General features: G+C 43.1%; 1 protein-coding gene across 9 annotated transcripts in view; it reads left to right on the forward strand.

The window, feature by feature from the left end:
* LOC142258359 (ryanodine receptor 3) overlaps positions 1-25,003 on the forward strand; it is an 847,167-nt gene that overhangs the window by 719,672 nt on the left and 102,492 nt on the right. For all 9 annotated transcript variants that reach the window (XM_075330934.1, XM_075330936.1, XM_075330935.1 and 6 more), the window contains 7 exons: positions 892-971; positions 2,714-2,790; positions 3,092-3,165; positions 7,263-7,280; positions 9,551-9,631; positions 11,501-11,589; positions 15,198-15,326. In XM_075330934.1, coding sequence (XP_075187049.1) covers positions 892-971; positions 2,714-2,790; positions 3,092-3,165; positions 7,263-7,280; positions 9,551-9,631; positions 11,501-11,589; positions 15,198-15,326 — 548 coding nt within the window. The remainder of the gene's footprint in view (positions 1-891; positions 972-2,713; positions 2,791-3,091; positions 3,166-7,262; positions 7,281-9,550; positions 9,632-11,500; positions 11,590-15,197; positions 15,327-25,003) is intronic.

A 25,003-nucleotide genomic window follows, 5' to 3' on the forward strand; every position in this document is an offset into this window, starting at 1 on the left:
CTGGACGCAGGTTGTTCGTCGTCCCTGAGGCAGCACACATCGCTACGTGTGACACCCCGGGAACGACGAACAACAACGTACCTGCGTCCTGCCGGCAATGAGGTGGGCGTGTCGTTAATGCGGCTGCTCTCCGCCCCTCCGCTTCTATGGCGGGCCACTGTGTGACGTCGCTGTGATGGCGCACAAACCTCCCCCTTAAAAAAGGGGTTGTTCGCTGCCCACAGTGATGTCGCTAAGGAAGGTAAATAGGTGTGACGCGTACCGCCGATATTGTTCGCCACGGGCAGTGATTTACCCGTGATGCACAAACAACGGGGGCGGGTGCTTTTGGTAGCGACATCGCTAGTGATGGCGCTGCGTGTAAAGCACCCTTAACAAATAAGAAGTCCTGCTGGTTAAACAAACAGCAAGTAAACAACAGATGAACCTTGACAAGACAGGCATCCCTGAATTCTATGTTTTAACCCTTGCAGCATGCCTTCAGGTTACATAGCAAAAACCTGCTGACATATTCCCTTTAACCATACTATATTAATTTATCATGCTTATTCCTTTTATATTTTATTGGGAACGTTTTTGCAATAAGTGTGCATGGGTAAAATACCTCAAAGGTTTGTAGTATGATGTCCTCTGCAGTCTTAGCTGTATGAAGTGTGTGGCAATGGTTGAGCAAAGTCTGTGAGATCTGTAATTTATATATACAGTACTGTATTTTGTGTCCATTTTTTACACAGGATGGACAAACATGGGTCAACCAACAGTCACTCTGCAGTTATTGATGTTATTACTATACACAAATATAAATATATCACTTATATAAAGATGTAGAGCTCCTTTAGGAAAGCCTTCATATTTCACTGATGTGACAACTTGGTCTCATTTCTTACACAGGTGAAATGGGCCCCATGGTTGTAGAGACACTGAAACTTGGAATTGCAATTCTGAATGGTGGAAATACTGTTGTGCAACAGGTAATATGCTCATTCCATTTTATTTATTTATTTTTTTTATAACTCTTTTAGTTAATTGAATGAAAAGGTCACATGTAGAATTGTGTGCTTTTTAATGACATGAGCGGTGTCTCTGAAAGACGACCACAAAAACCAACAGTTGCACTCTGAAATGCTAAAGCATGCAATCAATGAATGTAAGAATATAGACATGCATTACTGCTTAAGGAAATCTAGGAAAAATTGAGATATTTAGCATATGTAAAGAAAGCGCTGTGGAATTAATAGCGCTATATAAATTAATAAAATTATTATTATTATATAGAAAATGGCCATTTCGATATCTGCCCAGTAACCATGTCAAGGCATATTTCGTATACTGGAAACCTACACTGAACTGAAGGTCCTCTCTGGGTTACAAACCTCCATGTGTATGGGTGAATAGGAACCTTCTAAAAAAGAATAAAATCACCTGTGGCTAGTGGGAAGTGGTGCACAGTCAAAGGACATGACTCCAAACTCTAGACAAAAAGACTGACGGCACTCCCAAAATGCAGTCTGTTCAGACTGAATTTTGGGAGTAAATGCAAAAAGAGGAAAGGATCCGGCACAAACTCCTCTGGATAAAATGTCAAAGCTTTATTAGCAAATATTAAAAAGGTTCCATCCGTGTAAACAAAAGGAGGGAGTTATCCCATGGAAACTTTACGCGTTTCGGACTTCCATATTAAAAGCAAAGAGTCCTTAATCATAAGTCCTTTTTCCTGAATTTTGGGAGTGCCCTAAAGGCGTCGTCACACGCAACGATGTATCTAACGATATATCGCCGGGGTCCCGGATTCCGTGACGCACATCCAGCATCGTTAGCGACGTCGTTGCGTGTGACAGCAAGGAACGAGTGTTAACGATGGAAAATACTCACCTTATCATCCATCGTTGACACGTAATTCCTTTTTAAAATATCGTTGATTGTAGAGGACGCAGGTTGTTCATCGTTCCCGAGGCAGCACACATCTCTACATGTGACACCTCGGGAACGACGAACATCTCCTTACCTGCGGCCGCCGGCAATGCGGAAGGAAGGAGGTGGGCGGGATGTTACGTCCCACTCATTTACGCCCCTCCGCTTCTATTGGGCGGCTGCTGTGTGACGTCGCTGTGACGCCGAACGTCCCTCCCCCTTCAGGAAGAGGATGTTTGCCGCCCACAGCGACATCGTTAGGGAGGTAAATACGTGTGACGGGCATTAATGACTTTGTGCGCCAAAAGCAGCGATTTGCCCGTGACGCACAAATGACGGGGGCGGGTACGATCGCTCATGCAATCGCACGATATAGCGATGCGTGTGACGGGGCCTTTAGTCTTTTTGTCTCACTAACCCTACTGCTACTGAACCATCATAAGGGGTTTTTAACCATTGCATATAAGGTCACGTTTTCCAATATTCAGGGCATTCATATCAGTTTGTGCTTAAAGTGATTACAACTATCCAAACAGCATTAGTTGTCATTAGGTTTCTTTCACCAATTTGTACTGCAAAAACTGGTGAGCAGGATCGAAAAACTCAACATGTAGCATTTTCTGATCTGGCACATTTTTGCATCAGTTTTTTTCACTTGTATCACTCACTGCCATACGACGAGAATAAGTTGGATAGTGGAAACAAGGCCAACTGTGAAAAGTTATACAATTTTGTGAAACGCCTGAATAATCTACTTGTGAACTTCTAAGATGCAGAACACTAATGTCTAACTTTTTTACAGAAAATGTTAGATTACCTAAAAGAGAAAAAGGATGCTGGATTTTTCCAAAGCTTGTCTGGCCTAATGATGTCATGCAGGTAATTGCATTCCTATGATTTGCGCATTGATACTTGTGCTTTGTCCTTGAGTATTGCAATGCCATTATCATCTATCGCTGAGTACAATAATGTCATAAAGCTGTGCTGGCGTGGAAATGCAACCATGTTTGCGTGAGTCACGTTACAAGACTCTTCTCGAACCCACGCTCAAATAGCACATGGCTTACCAAGAGCAAGGTCAACTCTACAGTCTTCACTAATATTACAAAGCTTCCTCTGAGACTTTCAGTGGTTTAATATAAGGATCATTCTCATTGGGTTTGTTTTTTTTTTTGTTCAGTGTTCTTGACTTGAATGCATTTGAAAGACAGAATAAAGCAGAAGGCCTTGGAATGGTCACGGAAGAAGGAACACGTAAGTGTAATTTCCGGAACACTCACATTTAATTGTCAAGCTAAAGTTTAGCATTTTCTAGGCCTCTTCATTATGACAAAACTTTAAAAAAAAAAGTTGCAATTTCCAGCGAAATCATTCCGTTCTGTTAAAAAATGTATTGCCCCTCCCCGCCTCCAGATCATCCAATACATTTTAATGTTCGATAAAGACAACACAAGTGTAGACAAAACACAGCTTATAAAAGATAAAGATTTATTCAGTGTAATATACTAATGTCATTTTAATTCTGTTCTCATTACCTCTTTAACTGAGAAAAGTGAGGCCTTCACTTCTTTATATGTTCTTCTGGGTGAGTCGTCAATGAGCTCATGGTAAAATTTTGGTAGGTCGCCCACTCTTGGAAAGGTTCACCACTATGCTACCACTTTCACTACAGTTTGCTTGAAACTCAATGTTTTAGAAATGCGAGAGGGCTTCTCTTTAAAGGGGTTTTCCCATCTTATTAAACAGGTGAAATTGCAAATGGCTTGTAAAAACAAGAAACTTTATAATTTACCTCTTATTAAAAATCCTTTTAGTTCTCAAAAGTGTACAGCTCTTTTCCAAGATTACCAGCAGAGGTAGTCTGTGTCCTCTGCAAGAAAGGTGCTCTTGCAGATTGATTGGATCCCATGTGTCACAATAATCCTGTGCTGTTTTCATGTTGCAACTGCCTCTGCTAGCAGCTAGAGTTTGGGCCAGTGGCCTATAGAAACTGTTAAACATTAGTACCACAGTGGCCACTGCAAGCAAGGAGGCAGGGATGTACTGCAGTCCTGATTATGACCACAGTAGCCTCTGCAAGCAAGGAAGCAGGAATGTACTGCAGTCCTGATTATGACCACAGTAGCCTCTGCAAGCAAGGAGGCAGGAATGTACTGCAGTCCTGATTATGACCACAGTGGCCTCTGCAAGCAAGGAGGCAGGAATGTACTGCACTCCTGATTATGACCACAGTGGCCTCTGCAAGCAAGGAGGCAGGAATGTACTGCACTCCTGATTATGACCACAGTGGCCTCTGCAAGCAAGGAGGCAGGAATGTACTGCAGTCCTGATTATGACCACAGTGGCCTCTGCAAGCAAGGAGGCAGGAATGTACTGCAGTCCTGATTATGACCACAGTGGCCTCTGCAAGCAAGGAGGCAGGAATGTACTGCACTCCTGATTATGACCACAGTGGCATCTGCAAGCAAGGAGGCAGGAATGTACTGCACTCCTGATTATGACCACAGTGGCCTCTGCAAGCAAGGAGGCAGGAATGTACTGCACTCCTGATTAGGACTACAGTGGCCTCTGCAAGCAAGAAGGCAGATATGTACTGCACTCCTGATTATGACCACAGTGGCCTCTGCAAGCAAGGAGGCAGAAATGTACTGCAGTCCTGATTATGACCACAGTGGCCTCTGCAAGCAAGGAGGCAGGAATGTACTGCACTCCTGATTATGACCACAGTGGCATCTGCAAGCAAGGAGGCAGGAATGTACTGCACTCCTGATTATGACCACAGTGGCATCTGCAAGCAAGGAGGCAGGAATGTACTGCAGTCCTGATTATGACCACAGTGGCCTCTGCAAGCAAGGAGGCAGGAATGTACTGCACTCCTGATTATGACCACAGTGGCCTCTGCAAGCAAGGAGGCAGGAATGTACTGCACTCCTGATTATGACCACAGTGGCCTCTGCAAGCAAGGAGGCAGGAATGTACTGCAGTCCTGATTAGGACCACAGTGGCCTCTGCAAGCAAGGAGGCAGGGATGTACTGCACTCCTGATTAGGACTACAGTGGCCTCTGCAAGCAAGAAGGCAGATATGTACTGCAGTCCTGATTATGACCACAGTGGCCTCTGCAAGCAAAGAGGCAGGAATGTACTGCACTCCTGAAGACAAAACTTGAGTCAACCACTTATAAGTGATTTTTAGATTCAACAGATCTGGTAGTAATCGTGACTGTGTGTGGCTAGTAAAATCAAATATTTTATTGGAGTAAGTTAACTGGTTGATTCATTAGCTAAAGGGGAAGTGACAATTCATTTTTCACAAAGGGCTAGGTAGGGCTGAACAGATTTTTATCTTTTAATGAATTTAATCACCATTTGGAGAAAAAAATCAAACACAACATTTTATAGCTCTCCTGTATAGACCTCACCAACTAAAGACACCACTCCAAACATAATATCCGATACTTCACTGTAGACTCAGGACAACACCATGACCAAAACCAAGTGTAGACTGAGATTAGCGCCATTTTCACATTGACTGCAGATAAAAGCATCTTAATTGCTCATGGCCACAGGGTGACCCAGCTAAATGACAGTTACCAATCAAACACCTTTGAAGGGAAATCAAGAAGAGATCTTTGTTACTCTGATATTTCATCCACATCATCTATTCATCATCCAAGATGAAACCCAGACTTTTCCTTGTGTTCTAATTTATACCGCCACTCACCGCCTCCTCTAGTTGGAGCTACATTTTACAATGTGCCACCAAACAGTGGGGAGTTTTGAAATATGTGTTTTTTTTGTCAGACAGTACAGAATATCACCTGTTTTTTGAGCACCCGGTATAACTTTACGGAGGTCATTATTTTTGAGAAACCGTAGTGGATGTCTGGAGACCGCGCAAATGGAATCACCTTTTTTTTTAAATCAGGTTTCATTTTTATTAAAAAGATATTTTATCTTTTACATCACAGACCATCATATATCAAACAGTAAAAGTAAAATAGTACAATAAACAATTTGCATGTGGTTTATATACAGTGTTATACCATAATAATAAGAGATAGCAAGTGAAGGAAGGTATCTATCCACATCTTCCAGAACTTATAGAAATTATTTAAAGTGTTTCTTTTCAGACATACACCCCTTTTCTAACAAAGTATACTAGTCATTTTGCTTTTAAGCTCTCCAATTGTCAGGGAAACAGTATCTAGCCAGTGATAGGCCAGTAATTTCCTTGCTTGATCTAAGATACATAAAACACCCAAAGGTATTGAAAAATCCAAATCAGCCCCCCCCCGGAAGCCGAAGCCCCAAGAATATGGATTTGGTTGCATGCAGATAGCAAATCTCTGCAGTATGAGATCCAAAGTGTCTTTCAAATATCCCTCAATGCTCCTTGACTTTCACATCATATGCATAAGATCCTCCAGCCATATGAGACGCCCCTGCCATGAGATCCCCCTGCTGTACGAGATCCCCCCGCCGTCTAAGATGCCCCTGCCGTCTAAGATCCCCCTGCTGTACGAGATCCCCCTGCCGTCTAAGATGCCCCTGCCGTCTAAGATGCCCCTGCCGTCTAAGATGCCCCTGCCGTCTAAGATCTCCCTGCCGTCTAAGATGCCCCTGCCGTCTAAGATCCCCCTGCCGTCTAAGATGCCCCTGCCGTCTAAGATCCCCCTGCCGTCTAAGATCTCCCTGCCGTCTAAGATGCCCCTGCCGTCTAAGATGCCCCTGCCGTCTAACATCCCCCTGCCGTCTAAGATCCCCCTGCCGTCTAAGATCCCCCTGCCGTCTAAGATCTCCCTGCCGTCTAAGATGCCCCTGCCGTCTAAGATGCCCCTGCCGTCTAAGATGCCCCTGCCGTCTAAGATGCCCCTGCCGTCTAAGATGCCCCTGCCGTCTAAGATGCCCCTGCCGTCTAAGATGCCCCTGCCGTCTAAGATGCCCCTGCCGTCTAAGATCCCCCTGCCGTCTAAGATGCCCCTGCCGTCTAAGAATCTGTCTAAGATCCCCCCCCTATAAGATCCTCCTGACCACAATAGGACACATTGTATGAGACCTAATCAAAAACCTATGATGTAGACCCAGGCATCTTACAAACCCTATGAAGAAGAAATAACTGGGCTAATCGAAATCACCTTGTTAACCACTGGTATACCTTATCATGGTAACGTTTATGGTAAATTGTAAGTTCTAGAAGAAAGGAGTTTACCCAGAAAGAGTTATCTCCCTGGGACTGATCCTGGTTGCGCTTTCACATGATTGTTACTGAACTGTATGCTGTCATATTCTGACATATTCTGAAACACTAACGGTCCATTTCTCCCTCTTCTTTTATTTTTCTGATCTGCAGTCATTGTCCGGGAACGAGGTAAGTAATGCTTCAACTTCAGATAAATGTATTCTTAATTAGGTCTCATCCCAGGCGTTTGTTACAATATGTAAGACGTGCTGATGGATGCATGCTCGCACCAGATAAAGCAGCAGGCCAACTTTCATCTTATCAGCATACGCCTGCAGACATTAATTAGTTATCTGCTCATCTCTAATTATTCACTTCTTACCTTTTGCCAGATCTTTTGTTGAATTATTGTCTTCATGTACATTAGTTATTTCACCTCTCTTAGGGAATGTAATAGTAAAAAATATTCAGCTGATGTAATGGCCCTAGACATACACTATTTATTTTGGGTTTCTACTATCAAAACTAGGAATGTAGCTTGTGTAATTAGTACTTTGTAGGCTACAGTCACCCAGATTGGCCAAATGGCAGTGGCAATTTTTTGCTGTGGTTTTCCAAAGTGCAACAACGCATTGTTTTTGCTGCAATATTGTAAATGAATGCATCCCTACTAGGAATGAGTGAACTGCTCGGTGCTTGGGTGCTCGGTAAGCCTAACGACGCTCTATACTCGTTTACAGAGTATAATGGAAGTCAATGGGGAACAGTTTCCCAGGAAAATGCTCACGTTCCCCATTGATATCCAAATAAGTACTGAGCACCCAAGCATCAAAATTCTCGTTAGGTTTATCGAGCACCCAAGCACCGACCAGTTCACTCATCCTTAATCCCTACCAAAATTTCTGAAATTTTCAGCCGAAAAATGCACCATGGTCACAACCTTGAAGGTCCCATGGAGGTGTTATTTCATGGGACCTTCAATCTTCATGGTTGCACTTACACGTTGTGGCTGTGGTGTTTTTATACAGGTGATGGAAGGCGCTCCTGTTGCTGGAACCTCTGTAATCAACTAATATCATGAGGGCCAAATACGTTGCTATTGTTTTTGCTGCAGTCCCTGCACAGGAAAAATATTGCATTGCAGAATTCCCAATCTGTGGAAGCTGGCGTGGCTAATTGGCCATGATTAGAAATAAGCAACTCGAATCATGCTGTCTAAATTTGGCTTCCAGTCAAAATCTCCGAGGCAGCTGGTCTACACTTCTACACCGGTCATCCTGGAACTTACTAGTTCCTGAAACATCATGACATGCCACTTTGATTTTGTGTGAGGCCTAGTGTGATACATTATGGTACCTTTTAAGCACCGAAGCCACCAAGGATGCCGGGCACAGAAGTCTAGCTACCATGGAGGACTGGACCAGACACCAGACCCACCACCGGACCCGAGCAGTGTGAATTGAATTGCTTATCAATAGCCATTATTACCTGAAACTTTACTGTGGTGTCTGACACTGTGTCACTCACCAAATTGCAATATCCAGTTATACTCTGTATTTCACTGTCATCTTGAAAGTATAGTCCTATGGCTGAATTTTATAACCAGCATCCTATCCAATATCCTGCGCCAAATATTATTCATATATTATTCAATTTCTTAAGTGCATGGAAATGGGGCTAAACATACATTTTGCAATCCATCAGTCCACTCATCACTACGGTCTAAAGGCCCCTTTACACACTGAGACTTTCTAGCGATCCCACCAACGATCTCGACCTGAGCTGTCAAACAGGCAGATGTGGCCAATGATGCAGCAGCGATATGGACCTGCAGAACGACCTCGCTGGAAAGGGAACGCTAGCACGCCTATGGGCTGGGTCGCTAACGATGTCATTGTAACGGTGTCAAACACACCGATACATGCTGCGCAGCGGGAAACAAAGGACCAAAGAATGGTCCTGAACGACTTGTAGCGATCAGCGACCTCACAGTGGGCGCCAGGTCGCTGATGCGTGTCACACACTGCAATGTCGCTGGGTAGGTCGCTATTACGTCACAAAACCGGTGACGTTACAGCGATAATCGCTAGCGATGTTGCAGTGGGTAAATGGGCCTTAAGAGGAGTTAGTGATTCTTTTATCTGTCTTTTTCTGAGCTCCATTCAGCTGATTAATGGCCATAGAACACATCAAAGTTGATTTTGCAGGCAAAAAACCTGTACAACCCAAACAAGTCAACATTTTTTACTGAAACCCAATAGCAAAAATTATTTTTAGCCCCAAATCAATAAGATGTCAACAATACAAAACAGATGTAGCATTCAGGTTTGTCTTCTTTGATGTCCTATAATATTGCAAACAATGCTGATTATGGCGTATTGGTATGTAATACAATGCCTGTGCGCACTCGCTGCAAGACGGTAAAATAACTGTGTGATGAAACTGGTTGTCTTTCCAAGGTGAAAAGGTTTTACAGAATGATGAATTTACAAGAGACCTCTTCAGGTTCCTGCAACTGCTGTGTGAAGGACACAACAACGGTGAGATAAGCCCAAAATTTCCTGGAACATCAAGAGTATTTTGAGAATCATTCATTTTGATTAGAGACCATAGAAATAATCTGAAGCCCCAGGACGCCAATGCCGAATTTGTGCTGCGATACCTTCCCACCGTGTGCTTTTAGTTATAGTTTATGGACTCTCTGTGATTTATGAGACCTTGTTGGGTCAGACAAGAGGGTCTCAGCACATATGTTTCCTCTGCACCCCCGAAATCTACGGCCCTGGCAGACAGGCAGCAAGACATGGTGTTATAAGCAAAATATGCAGTATTTCTGCAGCTATACATATTACTAGCTGCATTACCCAGCGTTGTCCGGGATAGTAAGGAACTATTCCTAACTATGTCAAAATTAAAATCCGTTAACTAAAATTTATTTTGCACATAAGTCACAAACTAAACAGGCATCGCCACCAATATTATATTAACTCACACATAAGCTGTCCTATACTAACAATGCACTTCATTACTTATAGCAACCAGAGCTCCTTGACCCCTAGCAAAATAAAAGCAGAGCTGTGATTGGTTGCTATAGGCCACCTGATAAATATCCAGGGGTACTGTGAAAACAGCCAATATATTTCCTCAAACATCCAAACAGTTTGAGTGTGTGTCTTTCGGTGTGTGTCTGTCTATGTGTCTCTTTCTGTCTATGTGTCTCTTTCTGTCTGTGTGTCTTTGTCTGTGTCTCTTTCTGTGTGTCTCTTTCTGTGTGTGTCACTTTTTGTGTGTCTCTTTTTGTGTGTCTCTTTCTGTGTGTCTCTTTCTGTATGTGTCTTTGTGTCTCTTTCTGTGTATGTGTCTCTTTCTGTGTATGTGTCTCTTTCTGTGTCTCTTTTTCTGTGTGTCTTTGTGTTTATGTCTTTCTGTGTATGTGTCTTTCTGTGTCTTTTTCGGTCTCTTTCTCTGTGTATCTCTTTATATATATATGTGTGTCTCTCTTTCTGTGTGTGTGGGTCTCTCTATGCGTCTCTTTCTCTGTCCATAATAGGAGTTAATAATAAAGATCTGTTCCCATCTCCATTGACTTTAATGTATGCAAGTTTTTTGGTGAGTAATTGTAAAGCGTGGGGTTAAATTTTCCCCTCAAAATATAGTCTAGGACATTCCCTGGGTCAAATGAGGTGGCGATAAAAAATGTTGTGATTTTAAATACGACGGCTCTTATTCCTTTAGCGGACACACACACACACACACACACACACACACACACACACACACACACTCAGCTTTATATATTAGATTACACGTGTGCCGGAGCTGGCGTAGGCTGGTAACCATGGTGCACATCAGGTAACTATAGAAACCGCTTTCCTTAGTTACCCGATGTGTAACATGGTTACTAGCTTACCCCAGCTCCCGTCACACGTTAGCACTATCGCTTTGAATAGTTACTTACCTATTCTACACTTTGTCGGATCCGGCATGCTCCCGTGCACTGTGTACACTACAGTGGCCGCGCAACAAGCTCCAATCTAGTGTTGTCATGTGACCGGAGCATGGGACCAGGAAGTTGCGGCGCGGCCACTGTACTTTACACAGTGTATGGCTGCTTTCAGACGTCCATGTTTAATCAGGTACCAGTCACACGCATGGTTCTGGTCATACGTGTGACAGGTACCGGAGAAAACACGGGTCTGTGAAATAAAAATATTTTTCATATTTACCTGCTTTCTCCGGCTCTGCTGCCTCCTGCTCCTGACCGCCTATCAACATATACACACACACACACACACACACACTCAGCTTTATATATTAGATTGCACATTAGTTATCACCTTGTCACTAACTCAATGTTGTTTGCTTATTATCTGAATCTAGAAGAAAATAAATCTGTTTTACCTTTTTAGACTTTCAGAACTTCCTGAGAACCCAAATGGGAAACACGACAACAGTGAATATTATCATTAGCACGGTGGATTACCTGCTACGTCTGCAGGTAACCAGAAGTATTTTTTTTTCTCTAAGAGTTTAGCATTTGTCAATTTTGGAAAGTTTCCTTATAGTGGGCTTGATGGTACACTGTAATGCGGGCGTCACACGATACGATCTATCGTGCGATCGCATGAGTGATCGTACCCGCCCCCTTCGTTTGTGCGTCACAGGCAATTAGTTGCCCGTGGCGCACAAAGTCGTTAAACCCCCGTCACACGCACTTACCTGTTGAGCGACCTCGCTGTGGGCGGCGAACATCCACTTTGTAAAGGGGGTGGGACGTTCGGCGTCACAGCGACGTCACACAGCGGCCGACCAATAAAAGCGGAGGGGCGGAGATGAGCGGGACGTAAACATCCCGCCCACCTTCTTCCTTCAGCTTTGCCGGCGGATGCAGGTAAGCTGTGTTCATCGTTCCCGGGGTGTCACACGGAGCGATGTGTGCTACCCCGGGTACGATAAACAACCGGCGCAGAGAAGAATAAACTATTTTTTAAAAATAAACGACACGTAAACGATACACGATTTGTAACCGATTTGCGATCGTTCTGAGAACTCGTAGGTGTCACACGAAACGACGTCGCAAACGATGCCGGATGTGCGTCACGAAAACCGTGACCCTGATGACATATTGCACGATGGATCGTCTCGTGTGACGTCCGCATAAGTCCCATGTTGTGCCGATGTCCAGCAGAACGTGAAACTTCTGCTCTTATACGGCTACTTTGTACAGTCACGTAGCGATGTGTACACTGCACTGATAACAGTGTGTGCCATGTACGGGCCAAGACTCGTGGACTCGTGGTAATATTCTCCATATTACATTAGGATCAAATGCAAAATGTATTACCGGCTTTTACTGAGATGAAAGACGGAAAACGTAAAGCAACCAGAAAATAGAACAAATACGAGCGAGTGGAGAAATCTCCAGTAAATCTGCAGAGCTCCAGTCTGTTTAATCAACAGGTTTATTGTGGTTTTGGCCTCAGCTCATACAATGGGAATTTGATTCCCCGTATAATGCATGGGGAATATTTTACATCTGCTACTGTTTAGCATCAGAAATGTGATCTTGTTTTCAGTTAACTCTATAATAATGAATGAGTTTGATGTGGTACGTAAGGCTAAAAATAAGAGAAGGGGGAGCAATAAGGAAAAACAGACGTAAAACACAGTGATAAAGCAAATAATGAGTTTTCTCTTTTTTCACCTGTATACACATCTCTACCATAATGCGCTGCCTTGTACAGTCAAAGACACCACAGTTTATGGGTTTTCCAAAATCAGCACAGTGTTTAAAATAGATGGAAAATTTGGAGACTGGAGTACACCATTATATGATGTGCTATTAGAAGGCATTTATATGGTTCCCTTAACACTAAAAGTCCCAGAGAGGGGTCATTTGACATTTCTACCATTGAAACCCTATGGAGCTCGAAATTCCTGGGACTTCTAGTGTTAAGAGTACCATATATCTTCAGTTTGAATTACCAGCGAGGCTCCAACACAAAATTAATGCTATGTAAAAAAAGAAATAAAAATCATTGTTGAGGCCAAAAATTGACCATTGCTTTTGATGAAATGTCTGCACTGACCACAATTTAAATGCATACAACATTCTGTGCGTGTGATTTCTTATCACCTGAGTGGTGGATAATGGTTTTTAGTTGCTGGGAGCACAACGATCATGAAATACTGATAACATAGTGGAGTGAAAGCTGTCTCATCAGGATTATAGCCTAGGAAGTTCTAATCACATAGGAGACACGGGGACCCCTGTTGCTGTGGTCACTGGGGTCTCGACAGAGGGACAGTAGTGATCGGACCTATCCTGTACACAGGTGATCCACTCATTATCTATAGTAGATAGGGTACTGTCTCATGTAGCGACGCACCAACGATCCCACCAGCGATCCGACCTGGCAGGGATCGTTGGTGCGTCGTTACATGGTCACTGTTGAGCTGTCAATCAGGCAGATCTCACCAGCCACCAACCACCAACCACCAGCCACCAGCGACTCGTGTAATGATGCTGCGCTTGGTAACCAGGGTAAATATCGGGTAACTAAGCAAAGCGCTTTGCTTGGTTACCCAATATTTACCCTGGTTACCAGTGTACACCGCTTACAGGTTCTAGCGCTGGCTCCCTGTATATGTAGCTAGGATACACATTGGGTTACTAAGCAAAGCGCTTTGCTTAGTTACTCGATATTTACCCTGGCTACATGTGCAGGGAGCCAGCGCTGGAGCCTGTAAGCGGTGTACGCTGGTAACCAGGGTAAATATCAGGTAACCAAGCAAAGCGCTTTGCTTAGGTACCCGATATTTACCCTTATTACCAGTGTACGCTGCTTACACAGAGTCTGTGCTCGTTGGTCTCCCGCCGTCAAACACGCCGATGTGTGCTGCCCTGCGGGAGACCAATGAGCAAAAAATGAGCCAGAACAGTGTGTAACGATCAGCAATTTCAGAGCAGGCGCCAGGTTGCTGCTTAGTGTCACACACAGCGAGATCACTGATGAGGTCACTGGTACGTCACAAAACCTGTGACTCAGCAGCGATCTCGCTATGTGAGAAGTACCCCTTATGCCTCTCTGAAGGTAGGAAGGTATGTAAAGAAAATTTATCACCAGGTTTTTGCTATGTAATCTGAGAGCATGATAACATAGGACCAACGACCTTACTTCCACTGTGTTTTTCTGTTTCAATGCAATCCGTGTTTTATCAGTAAGAGATTATCACTACAGGACAGGTTGTCTATTGCCTCCTGGTCCAACCATGCCCCATCAGCTCTCTGTCACAGGAAGCTTTGGTGTGGTTGGGGTTATACAGCTCAACATCTGAGCTCTGCTAGATCTGCAGCAGAGAAAACTCTGACTCTATCATAACTGCTGAACCCCGTAGACTAAGTGATCACTGGAATCAGGGTTTCTGTCCCTATCTTATGGTGTTGTCTGATTACATAGTAAAAACCTGCTGACAGGTTCTCTTTAATGCATTTACATATTAAACTCTGTAAGACAATACGAAGTGAGCGTCACTCAGTAATGGCTGAAGGCAGACAAATATATTTATGTTATAGATTTGGAACATTGCATTAGAAAAGCAGAGCTCAGTAGTGGATATGCCATTGGGACCCAAGGGGTATGGGAGCGCACGTCCATCTTCAAGGACGCAAGAAGCTTCAGTCACCGACACATAATGAGCAGTTATTGGGCTGTATACTGTTCCGGTACAAGGACCTCTTCTGTCTGTGGCCGCCTCTGCATTAAACAATTAATCAGCACAGAATTTTAGCTAAAACATCGACTTTCCAATGTTGAAACAAATGTGTTGGAATAAATAATAGTCCTTTGTAGCTATTTCTGTGGACATACTAATATAATGGCTATACAGGAGGTGTCTGTATATTGGTCAACCCTGGGACCTTCTCTACTTTCGGAATTATTGCAGTTACTGTACAGTCTATTATTGCTTTTTCATTGTTTCCTTTCTCTAAACAATTGTCACAATATTCCGTAAATAGAGCTAAATATGATCCCACAGTAGTTGCAATGTGTCGGCTATATTGGTTTCTTACGCTCCGATCCAGCTTCTCCGCTTTCTCTGCAGGAATCCATCAGCGACTTCTACTGGTACTACTCAGGGAAAGAAGTGATTGATGAATCCGGGCAGCACAACTTCTCAAAGTCTCTGGCTGTGACCAAACAAATATTTAATTCACTCACAGAATACATTCAGGTAAGACTCAAGCCGCCTTTTCTTGCAAATAGCGCACAAGTCACTTTGTTTTCTTATTAAACCAGTGACCTGAAACACACAGCGGGTTCCTGTCTAGGAGAACGGAGGCCACGAGACGTAAATGCACACTGTGCGATGGGCACGAGCTGTTAGTGGTCTACTTGCTGCTGCATCGGGCATTTACTGTGAATGTTTTATAACTGAATAGAAGGCTCAAGCTTTTTACAAAGAATATCTATTTACTTATTGTCATAGCAAGCATGCATAACCCACGTGTGTTTAGAAGCTGAAATAGGAGGAACATGCTACATCAAGGCTGATCCAGTCAAAGATGTCCATAGACATATATAAGCCTGCTTTCACACTACATTTTTTTAATGTGCGTCATGAACGTTTTTTTAACGCAAAAACGGATCCAGTGCAAATGCGTTTTCATTTCAATGCATTTGCAATGGACTCGCGTCAACATGTGTTCACATGCGTTTGCGTGTGTTATAGTGTGAGGATCCAGCGAGTTGCAGTTTTTTAACTTTTTTCAAAAACGCTACTTGTAGCGTTTTTAAGCTGCGTCCAAATACTGCAAATCGCTGGATCCTGACTAAACAGCATGCAAACGCATATGAATGCTGGCATGCTGATAGACAGGATCCTGCTTGCTCTACTGAGCATGCCCAGAAACCAGCCTGGCCTGATCAGTCCCTCTCTCCCCCTCGCTCTCTCCCCCTCGCTCTCTCCCCCTCGCTCTCTCCCCCTCGCACTCTCCCCCTCGCTCTCTCCCCCTCGCTTTCTCCCTCTCCCCCGCCTGAGAGCGGTGGACGCTCGTAACCAAGGTAAATATTGGGTAACCAAGCAAAACACTTCTTAGTTACCCGATGTTTACCTTGGTTATGTGTGCAGGGAGCCGGCTCCTAGCAGCTGCGGGCTCGTAACCAAGGTAAATATCGGGTATTCAAGCAAAGCACTTCACTTAGTGAATATTTACCTTGGTTACAGCTTACCGCAGCTGTCAGATGCCGGCTCCCAGTCTATCACGTTCAGTTCCCCTCACTCCCGATCACATGACTCCCAATGCCCGCCCATAAACTTCAAGTGACAGGATCCTGCAAAATAACATATGCGTTTGCATGCGTTTTTCTTTGCAAAAACAGGATCCGTTTTTGCAGCAAAAAAACTTTCATGATGCATGCTAAAAAAACGTAGCGTGAATGCAGCCTTAGGCAATTTTGTGATCTAGGCATGCCACTAATTGCTACAGTGAAGGTGCCGAATTTAGCATTTCCATAAAGGCTGGTTCAGATGACCTCGTTTTCGGTGCGTGGATTGTACATGTGCATTATGGGCCACACATAAATAGCCCATGCGCCAACTGTAGCCAATATGATTTTGCACATTGTCATTTTTCCACACGGATCCATGGCTCGAGTGGGTCTTTCATTTTATGAAATAGAAGAGTGTATGCAATAAAGTATAGCTCCTGCACCTCTCCGGACCAGCAAACGGAGCTGCACACTGAGCCAGTCGCACCACATTTTGCAGGAATGGCTGGCCCAGTTTTGTAAACGGCCCACTGACAAAATACAAAAATTCAATTAATGCTGTAGGATTTGCTTCGTAATGGCAAAAGGGTTAAAGTAGGAATCCTGTCCATTCTCAATGACAGAGGGATTTTTAATTCTATAGCGTACAGCTTGTTGCCTTGATTACCGGCTACTCTGCAGTCTCCGAGTGACTGGTTACCTAGGTAAGCAGCATGACCACATGCATCCTCTATGCTTCAGAGCCTGCTTGATGGATCCGACCAGCCTCAATCCACCTGCTTTTCTCCTAAGCTGCAGACCCAAAGTTGCCTCTCTCAAGGCAAGGGTGCATAAATCATCCAATGTCCTAACCGTGCACTGACACCTGGAAAACCGTAAGCCAGGGGAGAGGAACAGTGTGCTCCTGAACTAAAGAAGATAACCCTTTATGCTCCAGAGGCCCTTTCATTCCTGACATCAGTGGTGGACTTGGATCACTAATTTTACCAATTAGGTTTATTCCTGGAATCCACTTTTGAAAGACAGCTGCAAACAATGGGGCTGATTTACTAAAACTGTCTACCGTATACACAGTGCAAACCTAGAACAGACAGTATTAAAATATGCCATATCTACGTTTATACCATATGTTTGCTCACTTTTTTTGCTCCACAAAATTTGGAAATTTTTTAGAACCATTCCAGTACATGCGATGACAATTTAAAGAGGACCAATCACCAGGATTTGCCTATATGAACTAAAGCCAGTGCTATACTGGCGCTATCATACTGATTCTATACATACCTTTAGTTATGAGATCAGATGTATACTTTCTGAAATACAGTCAAGTAAAGTTTGTGAAATGCACTGTTACTTGATTGATAGCAGCTACAGAATATCTAATAGGTGGCTCGGGTTTTGGAAGTTATTCCCGCTCATATCTGCCTGCCTGTCCTTCCTCCCCCTGTAATAAGACACAGGGGGGAGGAAGGACATGCAGACAGGGGCGGGAATAGCTAGCAAAACCCACCCCATCTATAAGATATTCTGCAGCACCTATCATCAAATAACAGTGCATTCCACAAATTGTACTTGCCTGTATTTCAGAAAGTATACATCCGATCTCACAACTAAAGGTATGTATAGAATCAGCATGAAAGCACCAGTATAGCACTGGCTTTAGTTTATATAACAAAATCCTGGTGGTTGGTCCTCTTTAAGCCAAAATTCCATTCTTCACTCAATTCAGATAGCCCAAAACCGCTTGTGGAGCTTGTTAAAATGTGTCATAAACATATTTCAAACAATAAAAGATTGTTCGGGCACAAATTAAAGAATATTTTTGGCACATGTGGATTTGTTATTCTACCCCACTTTCTCTTAGGCACCAGGTAATTCTGAATTCCCACTGAATTGGCCACAAGAGAAAAGTGCTGCTGTGTAAATATTCCCCAAAAAATTAAAGGGACTCTTGTCTGTTGATTCAACCCCACTAAGCCATCTATATGGGTATACAGATCATCGGAAGCTGAAGAAAATTGTACCATGATATCCATGTATTTCTTAATATGTAAATTATTAAGATCTATAACCTAGACATAGATCTGGCTGAGAATCTGACTCCAGAACTTATTTTAAATCAGAAGTGGCATTACCAGTTTGAGACATGTAACGACTGACAGTCTTCTCTTCTGATCTACATGTCTAGTGTGATGATTCCTTTCATGTATAATAATAGACATTGGATCTCAGATATCAGGGTATCGTTTTATTCAGCTTCTGTTCTACTGTCCATATAGATTGCTTAGGAGGGTCGTTCCTACTGACAGATTCCCTTTATAACTGCTCGCCAAGGGTTTCTTTTGTTTGGCCATGCTGTTTGTGTTTAGGTCACTGTGCGTTTTGCATTGCTCTTGGTTTGTATAGTATGATGCGCCAACATACAGGAGCCCAGATCTCAACATCTTAAAAGCTTAGGTATTATAAGTGGGGTGGAAGGATGGGGTTAATTGCAGAGAAGCCTGGATTTTAAGATTTTCAGCAGAGTAAGATTTAATTCACCACAGCTCATTTATTCCCGTTTCCTTCCCTTTGTCCAAATCTCTCCAGGGTTCATTATCCTCGGTTGACATTTTAGTATTTTTATGTTCTTTATTTGAAAGAAGATTTGTCAGTTTTGTGCTCTCTAAATAACGATGCTAACATTACTTAAGAGAGCTGGGAATTAGATTCTTTCTGACAGTAAGGAAATCAATAGAGACTGACAGCGAACGGTGCAAGCTGACATTTTTTATGATGTTTTAAGTGGTTTTGGTTTTTGTTTTTTTTGTTTTGTTTTGGTTTTTTTACATATGAGGACAAGTACATCAGTGGTTACTTATAAATCACAATATTCACAACCTTTTAATATAAAGTAAAGTTTGGGGCGCATGATCATTAGTGATTGTCAAGAAGACTTCTCACACTAGGAACACATCACATCACAGTTTTCAAAAGCATGTAATGGATAAGATACTAAAACTAGGTTTGGCATTTGATAAATTCTACTCTATAGTGCCAAGACGAAGGCTAGTCGGCCTTCTGAGCTATAATTCATGGATTTAAAACTAAAAAAACACACACTACTTTTAAGGCTAGGGCTACGTACATGGCAAAAGATCACTATGTACATAGATGTATGGACATACACATACAGACAATGACATGCCAGATGTTGCAGATGTACTGACAAACATTGAAACTTCAGCCTTGGGCACCAAATCCATCCTTATCTGGTTCTTTTCACCCTATTCAAAAAAGTTTTCCCTATAATTTAAAATGGCTTTCCTCCTCCTCACTCATCTCCTCCAACAAGCCTTTCCATCAAACTCGATGGTTGCTCACTCTCCCCAGTCTCACAAGCTCGTTGCCTTGGAGTAACCCTCGACTCTGCTCTATCCTTCAAGCTACACATCCAAGGCCTCTTCACCTCATGCCGATTACAACGCAAAAATATCTCCCAGATCCGTGCTTTTCTTAACCAAGAATCAGCAAAAACATTAGTGCATGCCCTCATCATCTCCCGCCTCGACTACTGCAACCTCCTGCTCTCTGGCCTCCCTTCCAACACTCTTGCAACCCTCCAATCTATCCCAAACTCTGCGGCCCGCTTAATCCACCTCATGGTCCTCTCTCCTCCTATACCAGTCTGTTTTGTACTGTTAATGATTGTTGTACGTATGCCCTCTTTCACTTGTAAAGCGCAATGGAATAAATGGCACTATAATAATAAATAATAATAATAACCAATGACTATGTGTCACGGTAGTGATGGGTAAGTGAAGTTGGGGTACCTAGACTGGCCCTCAGACTGGGAACCCTGCGCTGTCCCTTAACCCAGAGGTACGATCAATGGTAGCGAGGTCTGGACCGCCAGCGTGACTCTAACTCCTGTCCGAACTCTGGTTTAAAACCCCTTCTCCTCCAGCCCTGGGGTGGGCTGGGACTGAAGTAACAAACACCACAAATAACGCAGACAGGGGAGAACCAAAACACATACATACTGCAATCAGACCCAGGGGAGAGAAATGGAGAGTGCACAGGAAGAAATTACATACAGGGAGGAAATAAACTGACAACAGGGATATTTCAAAACCACACAAGATCAAACAATAGATCACCAGAAATTGGATGACATGTTAAGACCAGAATCGCTGGAGCTATTGTCGGCAATGAGGAACCAGATCCCACTCTTTTTAAAGGGTGGAAATGGCTGTGAATAGTCATTAGCAACCTGAGTGCCTAGCAGCAGTTGACAAGCCAGCACAGTGATTAACTCCTGCTGGACTGATGACCAGTGAACATAAAACAGCCGACGCCCGGCTCCGGCTGATCGACCTCCAGTTGCCTGTCAGACTCTGCAGTGGGAACAGAGTCCGAGGCCACCATGACACCTAGCGAGTGCAGAGCAGAACACCGCATGACACTATGTTGCTTACTAGGAGAACGGTAGACCATACTTGATCAGACCTTTAAATCCAATATAGCTGATTCTTGCTTCCCCAGACATATGCAGTTAGGGAACAGTTTGGAGTCTTCCATATACAGTTGATTTTCAGTGTATGGGCACCATTAGCCAGTATTCACATAATGCGTTCGTAGTGCATTTTTTTTTTCTTAAAATGCGATAATAACGCTACAATGACTTTTCTGTGGTTTTGGTAAGCTGCAGTAAAACAGGAAAAAAAAATGCATCGGAACTGCAACGTATGAACATAGCCCGTGAATATCACCCAGGCTAAATAGTTTTTAATCTTCTAAATAATTTGTGCTGATTCTATGAGAAACAAATTCAATTACGGACATTCCATCACTTTAATATCTTAATCAAAGTATAAAAACCTTATGAATGAATTGAAGAATTAACCTTGTGGGTGAAGGCATCCGCTCTGCTTGTTCTCCGCAGCCAGCAGACCTGGCACATACACTTACGCAGAGTATAGTTTTGCCTGCCAGAAATGTGCTTTCATGGAATTCTCTAACAGATCTTTCCTTGATGTGCACAATCTGCATAGGAGCAGCAGCGCGTCTGCTTATACTGTGCGGCCACAAAGCCTTTCTCAGAATGCTGAATCTCACTTTTTTGCAGATAATGCAGGCTAGAGAATTCCGAGGATAGTATATTGCCATGAAGTTTCTCCTACAAATATTCCGATTGAAAAGATACATTTCAGAGTATACATTATGACTATATTGCTTTTTTTTCCTAAGCATATTTTAAGCAGAACAGGATAAAAGCTAAAATATAAAAAAAATCTATATAATAATATAAATACGTATTCTTGGAAATGAAACATTGTGTAGTCTGTTGCCTCACTTCAGATGTTCAGCAGCCAAGATGCATCATCATGTTACAGAATGTTTAACATTCACTTCTTGGGTGGCTTCACGCATTGCTTTTTTTTTTAAAAAAAAATGTTTTGTATTTTTGTTCTTTTGGTGCTTTGATGAGTTTTTGTGCAGGAATAAAATGCTGATGTTGACTGTGGGTCAATAAAACCCAAAACGCACTATAAACAATGTGTTTTGTCCATGGCGATTTTTTTTTTCCATCACATTTTTTGGTTCCTCAGCTATTTTTTATCTTAAAGGCAATCTGTCAGCAGGTTTTTGCTACCTCATCTGAGAGCATCATGATGTAGGCAAAGAGACCTTGAGTTCAATGATGTATCACTTAGATTAGTGGCTGCACACAGTGAAAAGGTGGCTTTACACACTGCAACATCGCAAACGACATCGCTGTAACGTCACCGGTTTTGTGACGTAATAGCGACCTCCCCAGCGACATTGCAGTGTGTGAAACACATCAGCGACCTGGCCCCTGCTGTGAAGTTGCTGATCGCTACAAATCGTTCAGGACCATTCTTTGGTCCTTTGTTTCCCGCTGTGCAGCATGATCGCTAGAAAGTCTCAGTGTGTAAAGGGGACTTTATAGCGACTTTGTTAGCAACTTCCCTTTCAAAAAGCTGCTTTACAACGTCCCCAATGACTAGCTAGGTCGTTCTGCAGGTCCGGATCGCTGTTGCGTCGTTGGCCAGGTTTGCCTTTTTGACAGCTCACCACAGACTTTGTAGCGATCCCAGCCAGGTTGGGATCGCTGGTGGGATCGCTAGAAAGTCTCAGTGTGTAAAGGGGCCTAAAGAGTTGAGATTTTGCATGTAGCAGGGCTCTGAGAGCTGCCCCTGCCCACACCAGGCTTTCAGTCTACATTTCCATAGACAGAAGCTGCTAATCACAGAGGAGTAGAGCTCAGGAGCTGCTGAGACCCACTAATGATATGGATAACAGGCTTAGGCTTCTGCCACACTCACGTGAAATTCACGCACGTGCCGAGAGACACGTATTTTCCATGCGTGTTGCGTGCAGGTAAGTACGTGTCTCTGGTACGTGCGTGACACGTGTGTTCTACGTGTGCTATCCGCGATAGCACACGTAGAACCGGTAATTATTATACTCACCTGGTCCTTCCTGATGTCCGCGCTGCTGTCCATGGTGCTGATCCTCAGTCTCCAGCCCTCCCGTCTCCCCGCTGCTGCTGCTGCCAGGCAGTGAAGTGAATATTCAATGAGAATAATGAGCGGCGGTCGGCAGCAAGAGGCAGCAGCGGCAGAGACAGGAGGGCAGGAGAAGGTGAGTTAATGTTTTTTGTTTTTTTCACTGACATGTGTGTTTTCTCCGGCGCGTGTCACAAGGGACCGCATCCACACTACACCCGTGTGGTACGGTGCGGGCCGTGTGACACCCGTGCTGCGGGAGAAATCACTGACATGTCAGCGCTTTGAAAAACGCACACACGTACAAACGCACACAGACACACGTTCCGTGTGGTTTTACGTGTGTGTGCCTGCTACAATAGGGTAGCATTGGTTAACGTGTCTCCGTGCCGCCGGCACGTGTAAAAAATGACAAACACGTGCCGGCAGCACGGATGTGTGTCGCAAGCCTTAAGCTAAGATTGCAGGTAAACAAAAAAAGACTGTGAGATAAGAGGCAGGGCTGAAGTCTGTTTTAACACTTGAACCATGCTATCTTCAGGTTACGTTGCAGAAATCTGCTGACCGAGTCCCTTTAAATGTGGCATGCTCTAGGTGTGATTTTTTTTTTCTTTCATTTTTATATAGACTTTTCTGTAGGAAAATCAATCCATGAAAAAATGAATGTGTGCATTTTAAAAAAAACACAAAAAATCTGTGAAAATGCAAAAAATATGTAAATGAAGCCTTAAGCACAATTTTAGGTCAATATTTCTATGCCTATTAAGTTTAGACTATATCTTTATAGTGGTCAGAGCTTCTTATACAATAGCACCCAATTCCCGGCGTGGACAAAATGAAATGATAAAATTCTTGCTGACTGCAACTGCCAATACGAAAAGCTTAGAAGCTATTTGTATATTTTCTTATTATCGAGCTAAGTGCATAAAGTATGTAAGTAAAGCCCTGCGTGGACCCAAAACCAGATCATACAGCTATTCAGGGAATTTGGAGATCCATATCAGCGAAACAAAACCTCAACAACTGTAATGATACTTGTATATTGATAATTCAGCCAAAAGCAATTCAGATTAACCCCGTCACACCAGGGCGATTTTCCATTATTACACATTATTTCCTCCCCTTCTTCCAAGAGCCATGACATTTATATTTTTCCATCCACATAGCCATATGAGGGATTTTTTGCAACACGAGTTGTACTTTTGAATGACACCATTCATTTTATCATGTAATGCATTGGAAAGTAGGAAAACAAATTACAAGTGCATTGAAATTGCAAAAATAAAGTGCAATTTTACCATGATTTTTTAATTTTTTTTTTTTTTTTTTACATGTACATTCTACACGAAAACTGACCTGGCAGTATGATTCTGCAGATGCCAAACATGGTTTGTTTTTTTCTTATTGAGCTGGAGGGAAACTAAATTCGGAAATTTGAAAAAAAAAAAAAACAAAACAAAAAACAACAAAGCGAAAAAACCCAAAACAATTTGCTTGGGAAGCTATTTTCTGTAACGCTTTAAATTTTCAGGGTCCGGGCCTGTATGAAAACATATGTTTTGTGCCCTGAGCTGAGGTTTACTCTGTTACGATTTTGAGATAGATAACGCTTAGAGATGGGCAAACCTGTAGAAGTTTGGGTTCAGCGGGTCCGGCCGGAACCTCCAGCTGTGGCCATAGGTAAACTTAGTGGTGTCACGGCTATGGCTCAGTCAGTGTCTGCCTGAAGCTGCAGCAAGCGGTTGTGTCCTCTAATGTACCTGCGCGAAGCAACTTCAGTATGTAGCAGAGCCAGGATAATAATGGAACCTTGTGTGGATTACATCCACCTGGGAGTTTGGGGTGTAAATAAATTGGAGAAAAAGGTTGTTTTTTTTTGTATTTTATTTCAAATAAAGATGTTTTTGGTGTTTGTGTTTTATTTCTTTTCACTTACACGATTAGTAATGGGGGGTCTCATAGACCCCTACTCATTACTAATCTAGGGCTTAGTGGCAGCTGTCATTAACCCCTTATATTACCCTGATTGCCACAGCACTAGGACAATCCAGGATGAGCCTGGAAAGGTGCCAGAATTGTCACATTAAATGAATGCGACAATTTTGAGGTTGCTGCGGGCTGATATTTT

This window comes from Anomaloglossus baeobatrachus, chromosome 12 (assembly GCF_048569485.1).
Source record: "Anomaloglossus baeobatrachus isolate aAnoBae1 chromosome 12, aAnoBae1.hap1, whole genome shotgun sequence".
NCBI lineage: Eukaryota > Metazoa > Chordata > Amphibia > Anura > Aromobatidae > Anomaloglossus > Anomaloglossus baeobatrachus.